Source organism: Camelus dromedarius, chromosome 14, assembly GCF_036321535.1.
Source record: "Camelus dromedarius isolate mCamDro1 chromosome 14, mCamDro1.pat, whole genome shotgun sequence".
Classification (NCBI taxonomy): Eukaryota; Metazoa; Chordata; class Mammalia; order Artiodactyla; family Camelidae; genus Camelus; species Camelus dromedarius.
The window spans coordinates 59988870-60007404 of NC_087449.1; the positions used below are offsets into that span (position 1 = coordinate 59988870).

General features: G+C 54.5%; 1 protein-coding gene across 8 annotated transcripts in view; it reads right to left on the reverse strand.

Annotated features, from left to right (window-relative positions):
- The window catches only part of CROCC (ciliary rootlet coiled-coil, rootletin), a 47686-nt gene extending 29191 nt beyond the window's left edge, over positions 1 to 18495 (reverse strand). The window contains exons 1-8 of one of the 8 annotated variants that reach the window (XM_031464155.2): positions 8647 to 8812; positions 7917 to 8058; positions 7161 to 7315; positions 2633 to 2818; positions 2449 to 2532; positions 2312 to 2373; positions 2060 to 2225; positions 1408 to 1514 (exon numbers count right to left, since the gene is read on the reverse strand). In XM_031464155.2, coding sequence (XP_031320015.2) covers positions 1408 to 1514; positions 2060 to 2225; positions 2312 to 2373; positions 2449 to 2532; positions 2633 to 2818; positions 7161 to 7315; positions 7917 to 8058; positions 8647 to 8706 — 962 coding nt within the window. In that variant the 5' untranslated portion in view covers positions 8707 to 8812. Of the gene's footprint in view, positions 1 to 1407; positions 1515 to 2059; positions 2226 to 2311; positions 2533 to 2632; positions 2819 to 7160; positions 7316 to 7916; positions 8059 to 8646; positions 8814 to 13362; positions 13407 to 17975 lie in introns of those variants that run through there. The other 7 variants (XM_064494017.1, XM_064494016.1, XM_064494014.1 and 4 more) reach the window with 7 other exon arrangements.
- Between the last annotated feature and the right edge of the window lie 40 nt (positions 18496 to 18535).

The following is an 18535-nucleotide window of genomic DNA, read 5'->3' on the forward strand; positions in this document are numbered from 1 at the left end:
TTAGGAAGAAGTCTTGTCAAAACACAACAAAACAGGGGGGTAGGTTATAGCTCAGTGATACAGTGTGTGCTTAGCATCCACGAGATCCTAGGTTCAATCCCCCATACTTCCACTTAAAATACATACATACATACATACATACATACATACACACACAATACCATAAAACACAACCTGAACCTGGATCTGATCAAGTCTTAAATCCAACATCCAATTTACAGGGACTACAGGGGACAAAGGTGTTAAACAATATCACGGAATCCAGACTGAGAATCTCTAAGGACAATTGTCCCAGTTTCCTGAACAAACATTATGAGACTTAAAAAGACCAATCAGCCAATCACATTTTGTGACTGTCTCTGGATCCTGATTTGAACAACTGTAAAGACAAAAAGTGAAGCAAAACTATCTGGGACGCTGACAAGTCAACTGGAAATTCAGACAATGAGTGAATACAAGATGATTTTAACAAAAGATCATCAATTAGACAAATGTTTATGGTACCAAACGAAACAAATTGGTCCACCCGCCTCTGGGATCTCCCCGCAGCATCACCTGCTCAGAGATCCAGCAGGACCAAGTCCCCTGCTGCAGGGGGCCTTGGAGGCTCTTTTTCAACCTGACCTTCTTTCACTTGCTTTCTGCCTCAACCCCACTGGCTGCATTTCCTCCCACCTCTGTCTTTGCTCCTGCTGCTCTCTGCCTCAAGTGCCCCCAGCTCTGCCAGTTAAAAGCCACCCATCCCTTGAGGTCAGTGCAAATTCCACCTCCTCTGGGAAGCATTTTCTGACCTCCCCACCCCTCCCATCCTTCTGAGCATTCGGGACATCCCCCCTGTTCCCCATTCATGTCACTGACCACTCACTTCCTCGGTCAAAATTTTTTTTGGAAAAAGGTGTCTATATCTTTTCCTCACTAGAGGTTGTGAGGTCCTTGGTAGCAGAAGCTGAATATTCCAGTGGATTAAAAGCAGAAGCTGAGAATCCTGACTCAGCCACTTACTGCTGTGTAACCTTGGGAAAGTCACTTCACCTCTCTGAGCCTCAGTGGCCTCATCTGTAAAATGGGGATCATTACAGTTCTTACCTCACAGGGACACTATGGATGAGATAAAATAAAATGTACAAAGAGCTTAGCTCAGAGTAAACAGTATTTAGTCTTAGTCATTTAGTTATAAATAGTCGACTTAGCAAATACATTAGGTAAATATTAAATGACTGCCATGATCTTGGTAAGAGTTAATTATTACTAGTTGCCTCTGCATCTCCGGAGGGCCTGGCCCCCAGTAGGAATGTTGGCTTAGACCAAAGTTCAACTGAACTGAGTTGAACTCAACTTGAAAAGCAGGGTTGTCTCCGGGCTATGCAGCATCTCCCCGAGCCGCCCCCTCTGCCAGCCAGGCCTCACCTCTCAGTGGACATCTTCACCTCGCTGACCAGCCGTCGGACCCCCACAACCTGCCTCCAGAGAAGGAGCAGGCGGCTGTGCTCGTGGCTGAAGTAGGCGTTGAAAGACTGGAGAGCAGACAGGCTGAGTGAGGGGCTGGAGGGAGTGCCGCCTGCTTCCTCCCCCAGCTCTGACCATCCTGTAGGCACCGTGGCCCAGGGAACAGGTCTTCCAGTGGGCCAGCTCTGGGCCTGTGTGAGATCACCACCCCAAGCCTCCTGCTGGCACAGGGAACTGGATTTCAGTGCCTCCACCTGCTGCGAGAAGCAGCAAGGAAGGGCAGAAAGTGCCAGGGACCCAGGTTTGCATCCCTGCTGTGCAGCTGCATGCCTGGTCAGGCTACTTAACTTCTCTTTAGACGGAGGACAGCTCTACCACATATAGATACGATGAGAGATGCAGGAGAAAACGCACTCCCTGCACGTGGTACGTGCGAATCAAGGCCAGCTGTTGTTATAACAGCTAGTTACCTCTTCTAAAGGGCTCACCTGGGCAGCAGGGCCCTCCCTCCCCCTCTCCTGATGTCTTTGCTACTCTACAAAGGCCCTTTCCTTTGGGTCAGGCTGGACCCTCCAGGCCCCACTGGGCTCCTCGCTCCCCCATCGACACCCACCTCTCCCTCGCGCCTCCATGCTGCTTCCCGCTGCTCCAGCTCCTGGCGGCTGCGGGTCCAGTCACTGGTCACCTTGCGGATGTCCTCACTCAGAGCCTGGTTGGCCAAGTTGGCCTGGTCTAGCTGCTCTCGGAGCATTGCGTTCACCTGGGCCAGGCTGGTGCTTCTGGGCGGGGGTGGAGAAGGGACCAGTGGGTGGGTGGCCAGAGAGGACAGCCCTGCTAGCCATGAGCCCTCTCTGCTGCACCCCACCTCTGCTGTTCCTCCTCCAGGCGGATGAGGGCGCTCTCCAGGTCTTGGCTGTGCACTGTGTCCTGGGTGGGAGAAGTAGGGGCATCAGGCTGGGCACATGGAGGGAAGGATCTGCTCTGCTCCACCCTGGCACCCACCCTGAGCCGCTGCTGCTCCAGCTCCGTGGCTCTCTCCAGCAGCTGCTGCTCCAGCTCCGAGCACTTCTTCTTATACTGGAGAATCTGGGGATGGGTGGCGAGTGACTGGTTAGCCCCCGGGGGGGATGGGGGCAGGGCAAAGTGAGCGCATGAGCGGGCAGGAGCAGGAGTGGGTGGCCCTGACCTTGGCCTGCAGCCGCTGCACAAGCTGGGCCTGCCTCTGCTGGCCCTCCTGGTAGGCCTGCAGCTTGCGCCGGTAGGAGGCCTGCTCCTCCTGCAGCTGCCTCCGCAGCTCCACGCTCTGCCGGGCCAGCCCCCTGGGCTCCTGTGTTTCCAGCTCCCCAGACTCCAGCCGCACTGCCTGCTCCAGCTGCAGGGAAGGGCCCTGGGATAGAGTCCTGGGCCTCCCGGGAAGGCAGGCACAGTCCTCTGCAGGGGGCGCCAGCTTGGGCCCTGACCCACAACGCCTTGCAGGCACATGTGGGCAAGCCCGATATGCAATGCACATGTGCAGGGGCTAATGCAGCCATGCATGGACACACAGACTGGGCGTGCAGGGACACACAAACAGGGTGTGCATGGACACATGCAGGTGGGCCCACAAACATGTGCATGCAAAACACAAAGATGCACCTTAGAGGCCCTGGGTACGCTGTGAACCTCTCCTCCAAAACACCCAACTCCCCTGTGGTGCATAATTATTAGATCTGTGCCCCTGTCTCTCCACCCCCACCCTAAGTGAGCTCTGGAAAGCCTGGATTTTGGTCCCCATTGTATTTTAGAACAGTGGCAGTAACATGCTAATGAATTAAAGCATGAGCACACGTGAATACATTCAGAGGCATCAATACACATACGCGTATATGAGCTTACAGACACACACACACATTCGCACACAGGCCGTCTCAAACATCCCCAAGGCGACATAGATGAATGCCCCATCCCGCCCCCACTCCCCACCTACACAGCTCTCAGATTTGTAAGGGGTGTGCACAGATGTCCTAACGCACAGTGCGGCTTATTCATGCCCTCTCGGCCCACCTGGCCTCAGGCCCCCACCTCTCCGTCACCTCATGGGAAGCCTCTGCGGTTACTGCCATTCCCTCACCCCCAGGCAGCTCCTAGCTCCTTCATTATCAGACCCTGAGGGCACAGGCAGGATGTGGGGGGCTCTGACTGCCCCCACTAGCCATGGAATCCCCTAACTCCCTTAGGCACCTGCTAGTCCCAAGGGAACCCTCAGCCTCCTCCAGCTGTTTGTAGAAGGGAGTGGGGAGGGTACAGCTGAGGATGAGGGGGACTAACGGAGGTATGACAGTGCCCAGAGAAAATCAACAGAACGAGAGCCCAGGCAGGGTATTCCCACGCTCACCCACATCCGGTCCAAGGGAAGCCAAGGGCAAGGGCGACGACTTTCACTCACCCACGCTAATAACGGGTCCAGGCCAGGTCAGCCCTCCAGGCCTGTGTTAACTCAGTATGATGTCGGTTCAGTGAACCAGCAACCTGGGAACAACCTCATCTCCACCTCTCCCAACCCCTCCACTGCAGGGCAGTGCCCACTGAGGCTGCTTGGGAGCTTAAGCTTGTGATGGGGGACCCCGGTCTGAGGGGGTGGGAGAAGGGGTGGTATGCCAGGGGTCTCTGCCTGGAGGTGGGCTGCAGGCCCATAGCCAGCACCTGCATGATGTCCCCCTAAGTCAGGTGGAGGGCAGAGCATCCACCTCTGTGCTTGGTGGCGGTGGCACCGAGATGCTGTGTGCTGTGCATCGATGTGGTGCTTCCTGGGGTGGGGGTGGGGTGTGTTTTGTCATTTATCTCCACATGTCCCCCTTCCTGTGTCTGGACCTTCAGAGGGACCTGGGTGAGGTGGCATCTGCGGTCCAAGGTCTACGTTGTGGTGCAGGCGATGGGTGTGTCTGCATGTGTACCCATGTGTCCACGTGTTTGTACGTCTATGTGTCTAACCATTAAGTGGTGGGTCTGGGGAGTGTGGCTGGGCTCTGCGTGCATCTGTGGTGTGCATGTCGGCGACTGTGTGCTGTGTGCACCTGTGCATACCTTTGTCTGGCCGTATGTGTCCAGGGAATGTGACACAACATTGTGTGGTAGCGGGGTGGGTATATCATGGCGGTGTGACCATGAGCTTGGCTGGGATCGTGTGGTGTCTGGCTGTGGGTGCAGATTCACATCTGAGTGTATCCCCATGGTGGGTTTGTGTTTGTGTGATGTGTTTTGTGCATCTGGGTGTATGGGAGGGGTCTGATGGCAGCCTGTGTTGTGTTGTGTCTTGCACATCTGTGTGAACCAGGTGCTGTCTGCTTCTCTGATTTAGAGGGGTTCTGGCATCACCGGATACTCCACCGCTTCCCTGGTGCTCACTGCCAGACCTCAGCCACTCCCGGGCACACTTCACCCCTTTCCACTAACTTTGCCCCTCACAAAACAGGCTTTCAGTTTTCCTTGTAATTCAAAAGGGAAGGAGGCTGCCATCAAGCCAAGGATGAAAGAAGTTTACTGTCTCCCCTAGCAACAGCTGCCCTAGCCCCCGCCGTTCCATTCACTCCATCCAGGTTGCCATGGACACTAGGGGAGCCCAGGGGCCTGGCCGGTGGAGCCGACCCCCTCCTTCCCATCCCAGCTGCCTTGCCCAGCACCTGCTCTTCCAGGACAGGAAGAAGGGGGGCCTCCGCAGGGACCTTGAGGTTCTCCCTCTGACCTGGGAGGTGGCCACTGGGAGCCCCTGCCTCAGTTTCCCTAATGCAGTCAACAGAACACAGATCCTGACCTCACCTCCACTGCCCTTTCCCAGGGATGTTGTGGGGTTTAAAGGGTCAGAACAACCTCACTGACTGCCCCTCAAGCCAGCCCACATGCAGCAGTTATGGCCACAAGGGCAGGCCCCGCCACCTGCAGCCGGGGACAAGTGGGCAGCAGGAAGAGACAGTGCCTCAGGACTACAGAGCCCTGGACCAGGGGTCTCATCCCAGCTCCACCACTGACCTTGGCCCTGTCATGCTCCCTCCCTGGGCCTGTTCCCCCACCTCTAATAAGGTGATCTCCAGGCTCTGATGTTCTCTGTGGACCCAGCCCCCTCCCCCAACCCCTCCAAAGGCCTCAAGGTCATTCTTATCCAACCCCGGCCTCCAGGTGGGGCTGCACCCGCCCGTCTCAGACAGAGGGCAGTCACACACCAGGCTCCCTCCACATGTGATCCAGGGGCCTCCCCAGCCACACCAGGAAAATTCCTACACTAATGCAGCTCCCGGTCCAGCTCCAGTAGCTGTGTCCTAGCAGAAAAGGCACCTGCTGCCTCCACCTCTTCTTCCCTTCCCCTGCCAGCCTGGAGCGGGGATGGTGCAGGCTTCATTGTCAGTCAGAAGTTGGCATTTAAGATGTAGCCCCTGGGGGCCTGACACTGTGCCAGGAGCTCAAAGATGACAGGCCTAAACTGGTAGGGGGCTGGCTCAGGGCCCACCACTAACAACGCGGACTCGACCCAGCCCGCCCTCCACACCCCCTGCAAACCCTGGGAAAACTAGCTCTGTCCTGTCCCCAGTGCTGGGGGCCACTGCGGGCCCCCTACCCAGCTCCTCTACAAGTCCCAACAAGTCAGGGGCTTGTCCAGGCGGGCGGATGCCAGGACACCAGCCTGCCCCGCAACCACACACAGAAACCACTACCACCCAGGGGACCCTGGGCCAGCTTCAGCCTCGGCTTCAGTCTTCCTTTTGTAACATCAGGGGCTCACATCTGAGGTCTTTTCAGCTTTCCTGGGGCCGGCAGCCCCCTGGAATCCTAGCCCAGTTGTCTATTCCCACACCCAGGAAACAAAACTGCAATGCACAGCCCTTGGCTGTGTGACCCCCAAGCACAGTGCTTTCCCTCTCTGAGCCTCTGTCATCTCTGTTAAATGAGCATCATACTGGTCCCAACTTTGGTGCATTAAACATAAAGTACCCAGCACATGCTTGGCACACAGTAGGCACCGAATAATCATTAGCTACTATTATGATTGTTGTTACCACCCACACATCTCCCATGGGCACACACCCTCCCTCGTGCAACTCTCTCACCAACTCTCAGCCTCCATCAGTTCCCCAGGGCCACCTCCCATGAGCCTGAAGGCCTAAAGGAGACAATGCACTCAGAACAACTGGCTCACACTGACCTCCTGTCCCAGGCCCTGCAGGACCAGTCCCCACGGGATGTGAATCCTGTCTGAACTTGGGGGCCGGCCTGGCTTCTCCTTCCTTAGCTGGCTGGGACTCGCCCCCACGGGGAGCAGGGCAGGTCTGTGGCTGCCTGTGCCTACCCCAGCATCCCCTAAGACCCAGGTAAATGGGAGCACAGGGAGACGATGACCCGAGACTCAAGGGGTGGCAGGGGCCTCTAGGGGGCTTGTTCTCCGTGTCCTACACCCCAAGCAGGCCCAGGACAGACAGGAATGAAATAACCCCCATGCCAGGCACTTGATTTCATCGCTCATTGATGCCTCAGGACTGCACGTCATGTCAGCATCCCCACTACAGAAAGCAGACTCACAGAGCGCAGTGATCTGCTCAAGGCCATTCAAGATGGCAGAGGCCACAATGGAGGCAGCCTGACTCCAGGGGCCACATTTTGCCCCATGTACGGGCCTGCCCTGGCTGTCGCCCTGCCCTCACTGCAGGGGACCCCTAGCCCAGTTCTCAGCCCCCAGTAGCACCCACCCTCTCGCTGACCGCATTGAACTTGATGGCCAGCTCATCGCGCTCGGCTCGGCTCTGAGCCAGCAGGTCCTCCACGCGGGACAGCTCCTGCTGCAGCAGCTGGTTCTCCTCCTGCAGCGACAGCATCGATGCCATCTCGGTGGTGGGCAGCAGGGCTGGAGAGGGACAGCGGGCACATGATTGGCTTCCACCTGTATCCAGAGGAACCGCCTCCCCCTACAGGTGCCCTACCCATCCCTGGAGGCAGGGAAGTGGACCAGGACCCAGGAGGAGCTGCAACTGAGGGGGCCCTTTCCAGACTCTCAAACCACATATGAGGTTGTGGGTGCCACCCTCCAGAAGGAGCAGGGTCCCATCAGCCCTCCTGCCCGGGGGAGAACAGACATTCCCACCCCCTTGGACTCCTGCAAAGCCCTGAGCTAAACTGAGCTTCCCTCCCCCTGTAATCTTGGGTTCATCCAGCTCACACCTTCCCTGGGAGAGAATGTGGGGTTTAAGTCTTTGCAGCAGGCTGCCTGCAAGCAAGGAGGAGATGCTCAGCCCTGCCTTCTAGCAGCATCACATGGGGAGCAAGTCTGGGCAAATTACACCTCCGTACCTCCATGTTGTCATCTGAAAAACGGGACCCTCCATCACAGGCTTGTGCCTGCTTCACAGTGATTATTCAAGAAATGGAAGCTGTAATCACTACTGTCATTACGGCTGCTGAGGAGGGGGATGTGAGAAGAGGTGAGATGTTGGCAGTGTGTGCGGTACCTGGGCTCTCAGGCTGGGAGAAGTTGCGAGTGACAATCTCCCTGATGCGGGCAGGCAGGCAGGTGGGCTGAGAGTCCTGGGCCGGGTCCTGCACATTCAGGCCCTTCTCCTGGCCCGGCCCCAGGATGCTGCTCTCCAGCGTCTGTGAGGAAAGAGGGAGGGGCTTCGGGAGACCTGGGACCGTGGGCTCCCTGGTGTGGGTGAGAGAGAAACAAAGTCCTGCCGTTCAAGATGGGGGTGCCCAGGAGACCCTCTGGAAATCCCCAAATGGAAGGAAGCCTGGGAGTTAGAATCACAAACAGCTCCGTGGGAGGACACTCTGTGCCTCCCGCCTGGGGAAGGAGGCCCCTCAAGGGCCAGGAAGCAAACTAAACCCCATGGTCCACTCACAAGCCCATCGGGACAGCACGGAGTGTTGGGGGCTCCAATCCAGCTCCCTCCCTAGATGAGCGAGGATCCCACTTTGCCAGCAGAGGTCACCCCAACCCTAAAATCTGGAAGAAGGAACTCCCCCTTCCCTGGAAGGGCACTGGATAAGGGAGCCACAGAGTTGAGCCCTGGGCACCCCTCAAACCTAAGTCTGGCCAGGAGCTGTAAGCTGGGGCCCCTGGGGCCCGCCACCACACTTCTCCCACCCCTGGACCCCAAAGATATGCCCACTCCTCACCCACTCCTGCTAGGCCCATGCTCCCCTGTCCTGGACAGGATGGGTACAGCCCCTAAGACCCACCTGGATAACGGCCTCCAATGCCAGCTGGACCTCCAATGACCCTTCCAGCCCCAAGCTCATGGGGGTAGGCTGAGGGCACCCCTCTCCAAGCCCTTCTCCAGGGCCCTGGAGACCAACAAAGCCCGCCCACCCCTCAGCCAGACTGCTGTGTTGAGCACTGGGCAGATTAGGCTTAAATCCAGCGGCACCCCCACGTGATGACAGAGGGGGCGGGGCTGATGGAGGGGGAGGGGTGGAAAAGGAGAGGAGGGGAGGGAAAAGCCAGGCTGAGGGGAACAGACAGAAGGGAAGGATGCTGAGAGGGAGGAGAGGAGAGAGGGGAGGAGGTGGGGGAGAAGGGAAGGAATGGAAAGAAGAGGGAAAGGATGGAGAAGAGGGAAAGGATGGAGGAGAAGAGGGAAAGGATGGAGGGAAAGAGGGGGTGGGAGGGTTAGGGTTAGACCTGGAAGTGAGGACACACACACACACACACACACACTCCACCCTCTCCAGCTGCAGGGTCCGAGAGCCCTCCAAGCCCAGGGGGAGTGACCAGCAACCAGGAGGCCGGAAAGGCCAGTCTTTGAGACTTTCTTTCCTGATCCAGAACAGGAGTCACACAGTTTGCTAAGAACGTCTTTACTGGGTGCTGATGGTGTTTTCCCACATCAGGTGCAGGGCAAAGAACTCATGCTGTGGAATCGCCCAGACCAGGTAAGGAACTGAATCCCCTTTCCTCCCGCTCCCACCACCCCTCCCGTCACTGGCTATGTGCCCCAGAGAAATCAGCTTTGCCTCTCTGAGCCTCAGTGTCTTCATGTAAGAAGCAAATATGGGCACCCATCTCATGGAGTCGTCTGGGGGCAGAGAGTGTGACTCGGCACTGGGCTGGGAGTGAGCATGTGATCAATACTGATTTTCTTCATCCGCAAATCTGAAATGCACAGTCCCTGTACCCCAGGGCCCTGGGGCTCCAAGGTCCACCCCCTGCCTCCTGTCATTCCCTCCCTAAGGCAAGGAGGCTGTGTGGGGTCGTGGTTAGGCCGGAACTCTGGGATCAGGGTCAGATCTGGGATCACTGAGCTGGGGTTTGTAAAGACGGCAGCTGCTGTTCCTATGTCATTAGCATCATGTATCTGGGCTCCTGCTACCTCTTGGCCCTCAGCCTCAGGGTGCCCTCTGCTCTAAGTGCCGTGTCCCATAGGAGGCACATTAGAGTTATGTCATTAAATTCTCACCTCAAGCCATTTCCAGATGAGAAAACCGGGACACAGAAAGGTTGGGGCCCTTACTTATTCAAAGTGGTGCCACTGCAGGGGAGTGGTGAGAGGCCAGGCAGCCTCCCAGTAAGTGCCTCAAGGGCAAGGCCAGGGCATTTGCACCCCAAGGCTCTACCACTGGGTCTAGGTCAGACCCAGGAATGCAGCAGGTGCTGCATAAATGCACATCAGTCCAAGCTGAGCCTGGAACCCTCACCCCCAACTAGGGAATCAGCTCTGGAAATGGAAAACCAGGAAACAAGGCACACCAGGACAAAAAAAAAAAAAAAAAAAAGGGCCACCAAGCTGCTATGGCAACCAAGGCCAGATTTAGGCAAAACTAATCTCAGCCAGAGGCAGTGAGCTGTCACTACAAAACCCTGGGACCCCATGTTCCTACCTCCAGAAATCCTCTCCATGGGCTGCACACATGTAACCAGAGCAGGGGGAGGCCACAGACACCCCTAGGCCAGGCTCTTCACCCCTGCTTGCCCAGCTGGGTGAGAGGGTGCCCCAGATGTGCTTGGTGAGCGGAACTGAATTATTCTGCGCCTTCCCCCAGCCAGTGCCCTAAGGGATGGAGGGGAGCAGGATGCCAGAACCCTTTGCACTGGGCAATTCCAACTCCTGGCTCTGCCCACAGAGTTCTCCCCCTAGAGTCCTACTGTGTCTGTAGAGCCCGAGAAACCACATCTAAGCCCTGTGTGTAAGTACATGTCTCTCGCGTCTGCAGCTCCCATCCAATCCTCAAAATAACAAGTGGATTCCTCATAGTGGAGGTCTGGATGTTATAGCTTCAGCGTCTAACTGTTGGAACTCCAACCGGGCTATGCCTCCCCCTACCAGTTGTGTAAACCTGGGCCAATGACTTTGCCTCTCTGAGGCTCAGTTTCCTTACCTGTAAAACAGGATAATAACCATTTCCGATTCTTCTTAGGAAAATGGTTAGAAGTCATTTCCCAGATTTCCTTGCCATCAGATACGACCATGTGATCAAGTTCAGGCCAGAAGAATTAAGGCAGAAAGAATGTGTGACACTTCAGACCTGGCCCATAAAAACCTCCCAGGAGGCTTATCTCCTTCCCTGTCCACCAGCTGCAAGGCAGTAACACTGAGCTCCTAGGTGGTCCAAGTCCGTGGGTCACCACGTAGAAAGCCACCTGCCAAACACTCAACAGGACTTTTCATGAGTAAGAAATGAACTTCTGTTGTGCTAAGCCACTGAGATTTCAGGGTTTCACTACCACACCAGCTAGAATTACCTTAATTATTGCACACTGTTACATAGTGAATACACGCTGGCTGTTACTAGTGTTATCAGCACTGTCACTGGTATCATTGGCTCCTCCTGGCACCCAGTCTAGAACCCTGTGCCTGGTACACGGTAGATGTTCATGTGTCTCCTCTGCATTTCTTTGCCCAACAATGGCTGCGGGTCTACCTGTGATGCTGGTACAGTTCTACCTGCTTGACAGATGACAACAACACTAAGGCTGGGTGACGTTAAATAACCTGCTCAGCATCACCCAGCCCTGAAGAGCTGAAGCCACAATGAGGCCCAGGTGTGCCTGGTTCCAGTTTTAAACAATAACAGCAATGGCTACCCTTATGTAGCGCTTACTGTGTACCAGGCTCCACCCTAGGACTCTGATGTGTGTTATATAAGCCACTGCCATCTTTTGCCTGGACTGCCACTTCTCCCTACTTCCCCTTTTGTCCCCCCCCCCCCCATCTATTCTCACACATTCCTCTTCTGTTCAACCTCCATACTGGCTACTATCACACTCAAAATAAAATTCAAAGTCCTACCGCAGGAAGCAAGGCCTGCCCGATGCAGCCTGGTCCGCCTCTCCACCTCATCTCCTTCCCTCTCCCCCAGTTCATTCCACTCTAGCCAAGCTGGCCTTCCTCAAAGAAAGCACACTCCCACCTCAGGGCCTTTGCATCTGTCACTTCTCTCCCTGGAATGCCTTTCCCCCTTCCTTTCATGGCTGACTCCTGCTAGTCAACCAGACCTAGGCCAAAACTATTACCTTCTGAGAGTGTGAACACTGACCTCCCAGCCAAAGCGTTCCGGTCAGTAGTCAGTTCACTGTTTTCTCCAAAATGCATGTTGTCTGTCTGCTTCAAGGGCAGGGACCAAGTTAGCCTTGTTCACTGCTATCTCCACAGGGCCTAAGGCCCAAAGCACCATGAACATGTCAAGTGAGTGAATGAATGCTAGGAGACAAGTAGTAATATAGGAAACTAAACAAAAAAAAAATAGAAAGGAAAAACAAAGTTCCCCTGGGTTTGGCAGGGGTCACACAGAGCAAGTCTTGGCCATAGATGATGTTACCCACAAATGAGGATCCCAAATGGACCCCAGAGAACACATATCCAACACCAGCCACATCCCAGGAGTTCAGGGTAAAAACTGTGCAGTGACTCCTGGGTGGGAGGGGTACCTAGTCTCCAAGGGCTGATTCCCATCCCTAAGGCTTGAGAGAAAAATAAGAGGGAAGGAGCTAAATCAAGGACACTCCCAAGATCCAGGAGTTCTGACTCCTGAGGTCTTTCCTGACAGAGGAGCCTGGCCTGGCCTTGGCCTCTGGTCTGATCCTGCCACAGGATTTTTTTACTAAGCACCTGATATGAGTTCAGCTAAGGAAAACGGAATCTCAGATGAAAACAGACAGAAGGTACCCTCATAGCTCCCTCCCTCAACATCCCAATCCCCCAGCAGATCTGGGGACACTAGCCACCAAGGAGGCAAGACACTGGCCCAGAGCACTGTCCTCTTAGGTTTGCATAAAACGAGGGAGCGCGTTCAAAATGGCAACCCCAGAGACTGGCATAGCGGGGGAGGGGGGTTAGGCCCCATTTTGAGTAACCCAAGGAGGATGCAAGGCTTGTGCCAACTTGGGCAACTCAACTGACCACTCTGGGTGGGCCTTAGTTTCCTCATGGTAAAATGCAGTTATTTGAGACTCTAGATTGCACTGAAACAACATTCTACGCGAGGAAGACAGGCACCGTGTCTGGCCCATCGGAAGCCGCAGTAAAGGATTAGCTGTTGGTGGTGACAGTTGGGAAAGGCCTCCCACCGCAGCTAAGAGCGAGGGGACTCCCGGGGCGGAGAGACGCTTGTCTGCAGGCCGCTGCGTCCGGGCAGGCCACCCCCACGCCCGCCTCGTCCCGCCCACCCCAGCCCGCGGGAATCCGGGCAGGATCTGGAGCAGGACAGCCGGCAGGATGTCCGCAGGGGCCCTGGGCGCACTCTGCAAGAGGCCCGGCCGGGTAGCGGCGGGGATGCGGCGCGTGCGCCCTGAGCGCCCCCAGGGCCCGGGACGCCGGCTCCAGCCCGCTCCCTGGCGCGCGCCCGCTTTCCCGCCCTCCGCGCGCGCCGCAATCTCAGCCCCGAGGCCTCCTCTCGCCCTCGCGCGTCCTGCGCGCCCGAGTCCCTGGCCCGCGGGAGCGCGCGCCGCCGGCCTCCTACCTTCGCGCGCTGTTGCCGCCGCCGCCGCCGAGGTCGAGCGGGCAGGGCCGGGAGGGGCCAGAAGGCGGAGCCCGCGCCAGACCCGCCCGCGTTCCCGCGTCGCCTGGGGTGGAGGGCGCGCCCCGGTCCGGGGCGGGGCCGGCCGCAGAGAGCGTGCGGCGGGATCCGTCTACCAGCGCTTGCTCGGGACCCGCACTGGACTGAGGGCTTTTCATACACGATCAGATTATTAGCTCTTTTTGCATAAACGGGAATTTGAAGATTACGCCAATTGCTCAAGGTCTCGCAGCTGCAAGGTGGCAGAGCAGAATCGGAGCGCAGACCCAGCTGCAGAGTCTCACTGTGGCCTAGGCTTTGTGTTCCCTGGCTTTGACCCCTCGACGAACCAGACAGGGGTCATGCCTGCCCACCCCTTTGGGGCCCACAGTAGCAATGTGAGGCTTCAATCACTTGACCTGTGGGGAATGTCTGTTTTCCTGATTGTCCTGCAACCTTGGATGGGACACTTTAGCCTCAGTTTGTTCATCTGTAAAATGGTGGAGCCCTATGTGCTGCCCATTCCTTCTCACAAGCTCAGGTCCTTCCCCAGATGTGATGGGGATAAACCCACAGAGGAAATCATGCTTTTGAAACTAAAGTGTGTCCTTTCTATTCTAACAATAGGTTAGGTTCCATCCTCTCACTGGCCTTCAACTTCTCTCTGCTCTAGGATCCATTTCAAAAGGGGAGGCTGGGCTGAATCTCTAGGGCTGAGGGAGGGGTGTTTTATTTGAAAAAGCATGTTTAATTTTATGGTTTTACATTTGGAAAACAGTAAACACCCAGAAAGAAAAGCAGCAGGACTACAGCTGATGGTTCTGCATTTCCCCACTGTCGGAGAGGATGAGTGGGAGTTTTATCTTTGTCAAAGAGGACCGACCCCGTTTTTTACATCTGAGAAATCGCACTAGGAGCTGCCAGTGTGCCTTCAGGCTCTGACACCTGGGGATGGCAGAGGCAAGGCTGTGGCCTGGGCCAGAGCTGACAGCTGTTGGTCAAAGGAGATTTGAGCCTATCCCTGGGGTCTGGGATGAGGAGGGGTGCGAGGTTGGGAGGAGAAAGGCACAATTTCCCTGAGGTGTCCCTGGCTCAGCCCAGGGAGGATTGACCGACCTCTGTCAGTAAGTAGATGGGCATGGCCCAGGTCTGTGTCACCTTGTCTGGAGTCCCCAGACATGCTGGATCCCTACCCAGGACCTGACAGGCTCATGGGCTCTCCAGTTCACTTCTGATCCTGCTTGTCCCTGCAGAGCCCTCACTCCAGAATGCTCCTCACAGCACCAGGGTCTGTGCTCAGGCCCCCATTCTTGCCCTCCTCCCTCCAGCGGACCTGCCCCGGCCCCTCTCCACCAGGTCTCCCTTGGTTACCAGTACCTGCACCTTACAGGAAGCCTACACTGGCTGCGCACCAGAGTGCTGGCTGGTCCCTCTTATATTTTCTCATTCTGTCCTCAGTTCCCCCCCTTTTATTTATTTATTGTTTGTTTGTTTTTGATGGAGGTACTGGGGCTGGGGATTGAAGCCAGGACCCTGTGCATGCTAGGCACACACTACCACTGAGCTAAAACCTCCCCCACCTTCAGTCCCCTTTGAACTCTTCTGTGAAAGAGAAGAGTAGGCCACAGGTTCTAGGATTACTTCCATTTTACAGATGAGGAGACCTGAGACAGAAAGGACACACAAGTTCAGTGGCTTCTCCCATGCTCTTTCCTCTACACCATACTGCCTCATGTGAGACTTTGGGAGGGACAGCAAACACAGCTCCTCTCCCTGACCTTACCCCCGGGACCCACTGTTGCAGGGAGGTATGTGACACCAGCCCTCCTGGGGAGGCCTTAAGCCCCTCTCTCTGTGAAGAGGCTGGGTCCCCTACCATGCTGACTCAGTGGCTCTCATCAGCTCAGCCTGGCCTGTGGTCACCTGAATCCCCAGGGCTGCTGCTCACTGGTCATGCTGCCCCAACCCAACATCCCCAGGACCAGCCACCAGAAGGGAGTTGGGACAGGTGCTCACCTGCTCACTGCAGAGGGTTCTAAATCTGCCAACTCAGGTAACTGGGAAACAAGTGACTGGGAGTTACCACCCCTAGGTTGCTAGGGCCAAGTGCCAGCCAAACCCAGGTGCTAGGCTGGGTTGGACTCTGCCTGCCATCAGCAAAACCACATTAACCAGGAGGCTTAGAGGACAGGTGTTCCGGTTAGCTGGATTTGCTGGGTATCTTAAGGCTAGGTGGCAAGGTCTTTTTAAAATGCCTGACTTTAGTAGCAAAAAATTAGAAAGACCAAAATGTCCAGCAATGCTGTGAAGCCATTCCAAATATTACAGAAAAACATTCAGTGACTGGAGAAATTGTTACACGATATTAAGTGAAAGGTTTCAGAACAGTAGGACAGAATTAACTCATATTTGTAAAAGAGAAATATTTCCTATGTATAGATATAATAGGAGAAAGACGAGAAGACACTAAAATGTTAACCATGTGCTCTATCTTTGGGTGTTAAGATGGCAGATCACCTTTTAGACGTAATTTTTTTTTAACTAATTTTTCTTTCTTTGAAAAAATGGTACATTTATATGGTCTGAAATCAAATAGTACAGAAAATTACAAAGTAAAAGTGTCTCTGCCATGCCTGTCTCCCAGTCACCCAGTCTTACCCTGCAGCAACCTGCGGGGTGCTGTTCCCTGTATATCTTCCCAGAGATATTTTATGCACATAAATGACATATTTTTCCCTTCCTATTTTTTATGCAAAAGAGAGCATATATCCACCTTATTCTGTACCCCAACACTTAGCAGATTAACACGTTTATTGTCTCACAGCTGAGCTGGGTCCTCTGTCTCCACATCTCTCACAGGCTGCAGTCCAGGTGTCAGAAAATAAATGTGTTAAGCTGATAAGTTTTGGGGTGATTGTTACACAGCAACAGACAATATAGACATCTAGGCTGTTTCCAGTCTTTCACTATATTACAGATGGTGTAAAATATTCTTTGTGTTTTTCTGTTTTCATATTGCATTACCCATCCATAATCAGGTCCACTCTGCCCACAGAGGGTATCTTCCTGTCATTCCCTGCTCAGAGAAATCAACAGCTATTGAGCACCTACTGTGTGCCCATGATACATCACAGTGGCTTCCAATCACCTATGGAATAAAGCCCCACCCCTTGGCCTGTCATTCAATATTCACCTGCCACATTCGGGCTTTCTTAATCAGCATGGAGGCAATGGGAATTTCTGTGTATTAGGCAGGTCTTCGGTGGAGCCCTGTCGGCAGCACTGCTCAAGGTCATCAACCTGATCAGAGGCGTGGATGCTAGAGTCAGGCTGCCTGGGTTCCAATCCCAGCTCTGCCACTTAGCAACTACATGACTTTGGGCAAATCACATCATCTCACTGTGCTCAGTCTCATTATTTGTAAACCAGGGACGAGTACCTATCTCACAGGGCTGTTGTTGAGGATGAAATGAATTTTACGTTGTTAAGCGCACAGAACAGTGCCTGGCACAGAGTAAGCATCACACAAGTAGCAGCTGCTGTCAACATAAAGGGAAAGCGAGGCCCAAAGGAGCAGGATAAATGACCTCCCAAGGCCATTCTGTCATTTAAGTCTGTCCAGTTTCTTTTCTCACACTGACTCCCACCTCCAATGCCCTTCACTCACCTCTTGTATTAGTTATCTACTGCTGCCTAAGGATGTTACCACAAACTCGGCAGATTCAAACAACACATTTACTAATTCAGTTTCTACTGGTCAGGGGTCTGGGCGCAGCTCGCCTGGGTTCTCTGCAAGGCTGCAATCAAAGTGCTGGCCAGGGCAGGGCTCATCCGAGGATCAGCTGGGGGAGGATGTGCTCCCCAGCCCAGGTGGTTCTGGCAGCACCTGGCTCCTTGCAGACTGCTGCCCTAAGAGCTTCAGCTTGTTGACTGCTCCTGCCGCCTTGACACTGTGACCCTGACTAGGGCAACTCACACAACACGACAGCTAGCTTCTTTAGGGCCAGCCAGCCAGATTCGCGATACAACGTAATATAATGATGGAAAACATCTTGTAGTCTGTCTGCCACCTCTCGGTGTATCCAAGTCCTCCTGCTGTACCCACAGCACCTCAGGTCTCACAACCCCGGATCCCAGCAGCCATCTCCTACCACCCATCTTAGCCAAACCCCACCCCACCAACTTGGAGCTCCAGTCAGGGGTATCACTGAAGAGATGCCTGGCCTGGTATTGGGGGTTTTCCTGGGGACCCTGGTCCCGTAGCTGGGATTCCAGTTGGTGAAGAGCACCAAACTGTCCCTTGCCCCTCCCACCACAGACTCCTCAAGGTGCTTTTGAGATTAGATTTTTTGACCTCCGTTTCTTCATCAGCTGCCTTAACACCATTATGACTAATGGTTTTGGGTACCCGATTCTAGGTCAAGATTATTAAGGTCAAACTATAGGATGGGGACCTCCTAGTGCTTTATATGCCTCATCTAAGTGACACTAGGTTAAGGAAGGAGCCTGTGGTCACATATACACAGAGACAACCTAGACTCAAAGCCCAGGTCTGTCTCCAGAACCCACGTGCTTACCTTCGATGGTAAATGCTTCCAGTTAAGGGTCTCCTCTAAGTCTAAGCTTCCTCTTTTCCAGCCTCTAAGCCTTAGAAAACGGGAAGTAATGGGAAACAGACACAAAAAAATTTGCTATTCATGAGAATCCCATGACGCAATTTCCTTTTCCTTATTCAGAGGACACGAGGAGCCTCAATTCATTTTCTTTGTCCTCCCTTACACTGTTTTACTAGCCAGAGTGCCCATTTCTGTAACCAACAATAAAAATGCATTTTTCTTACAGAACCCACAGGGGTGAAAAGCTCAGTGCCCTTTATCTTGTTTTTGGCCTGTGTGTGTCTGTACACTCTTACTATTTAGGGAGATGCTTCCATGGGGAGGTCTTGGTAAGAGGCAGGGCTCCCCCTTCCCACTTCAGAAGGCAAGGAGCCCAGAACGTCCCAGAATGGCAGAAAGACTGTACTCTTCTAGGTAGACGGAAGAGAAATTACTGGTTGCCTTAGGGCAGCAGGGCTAAATTCTCTTATTTTGGTCAGTCTGACACCTCTGGCCCCAGACTTTAAGTCCAGACACGTGAT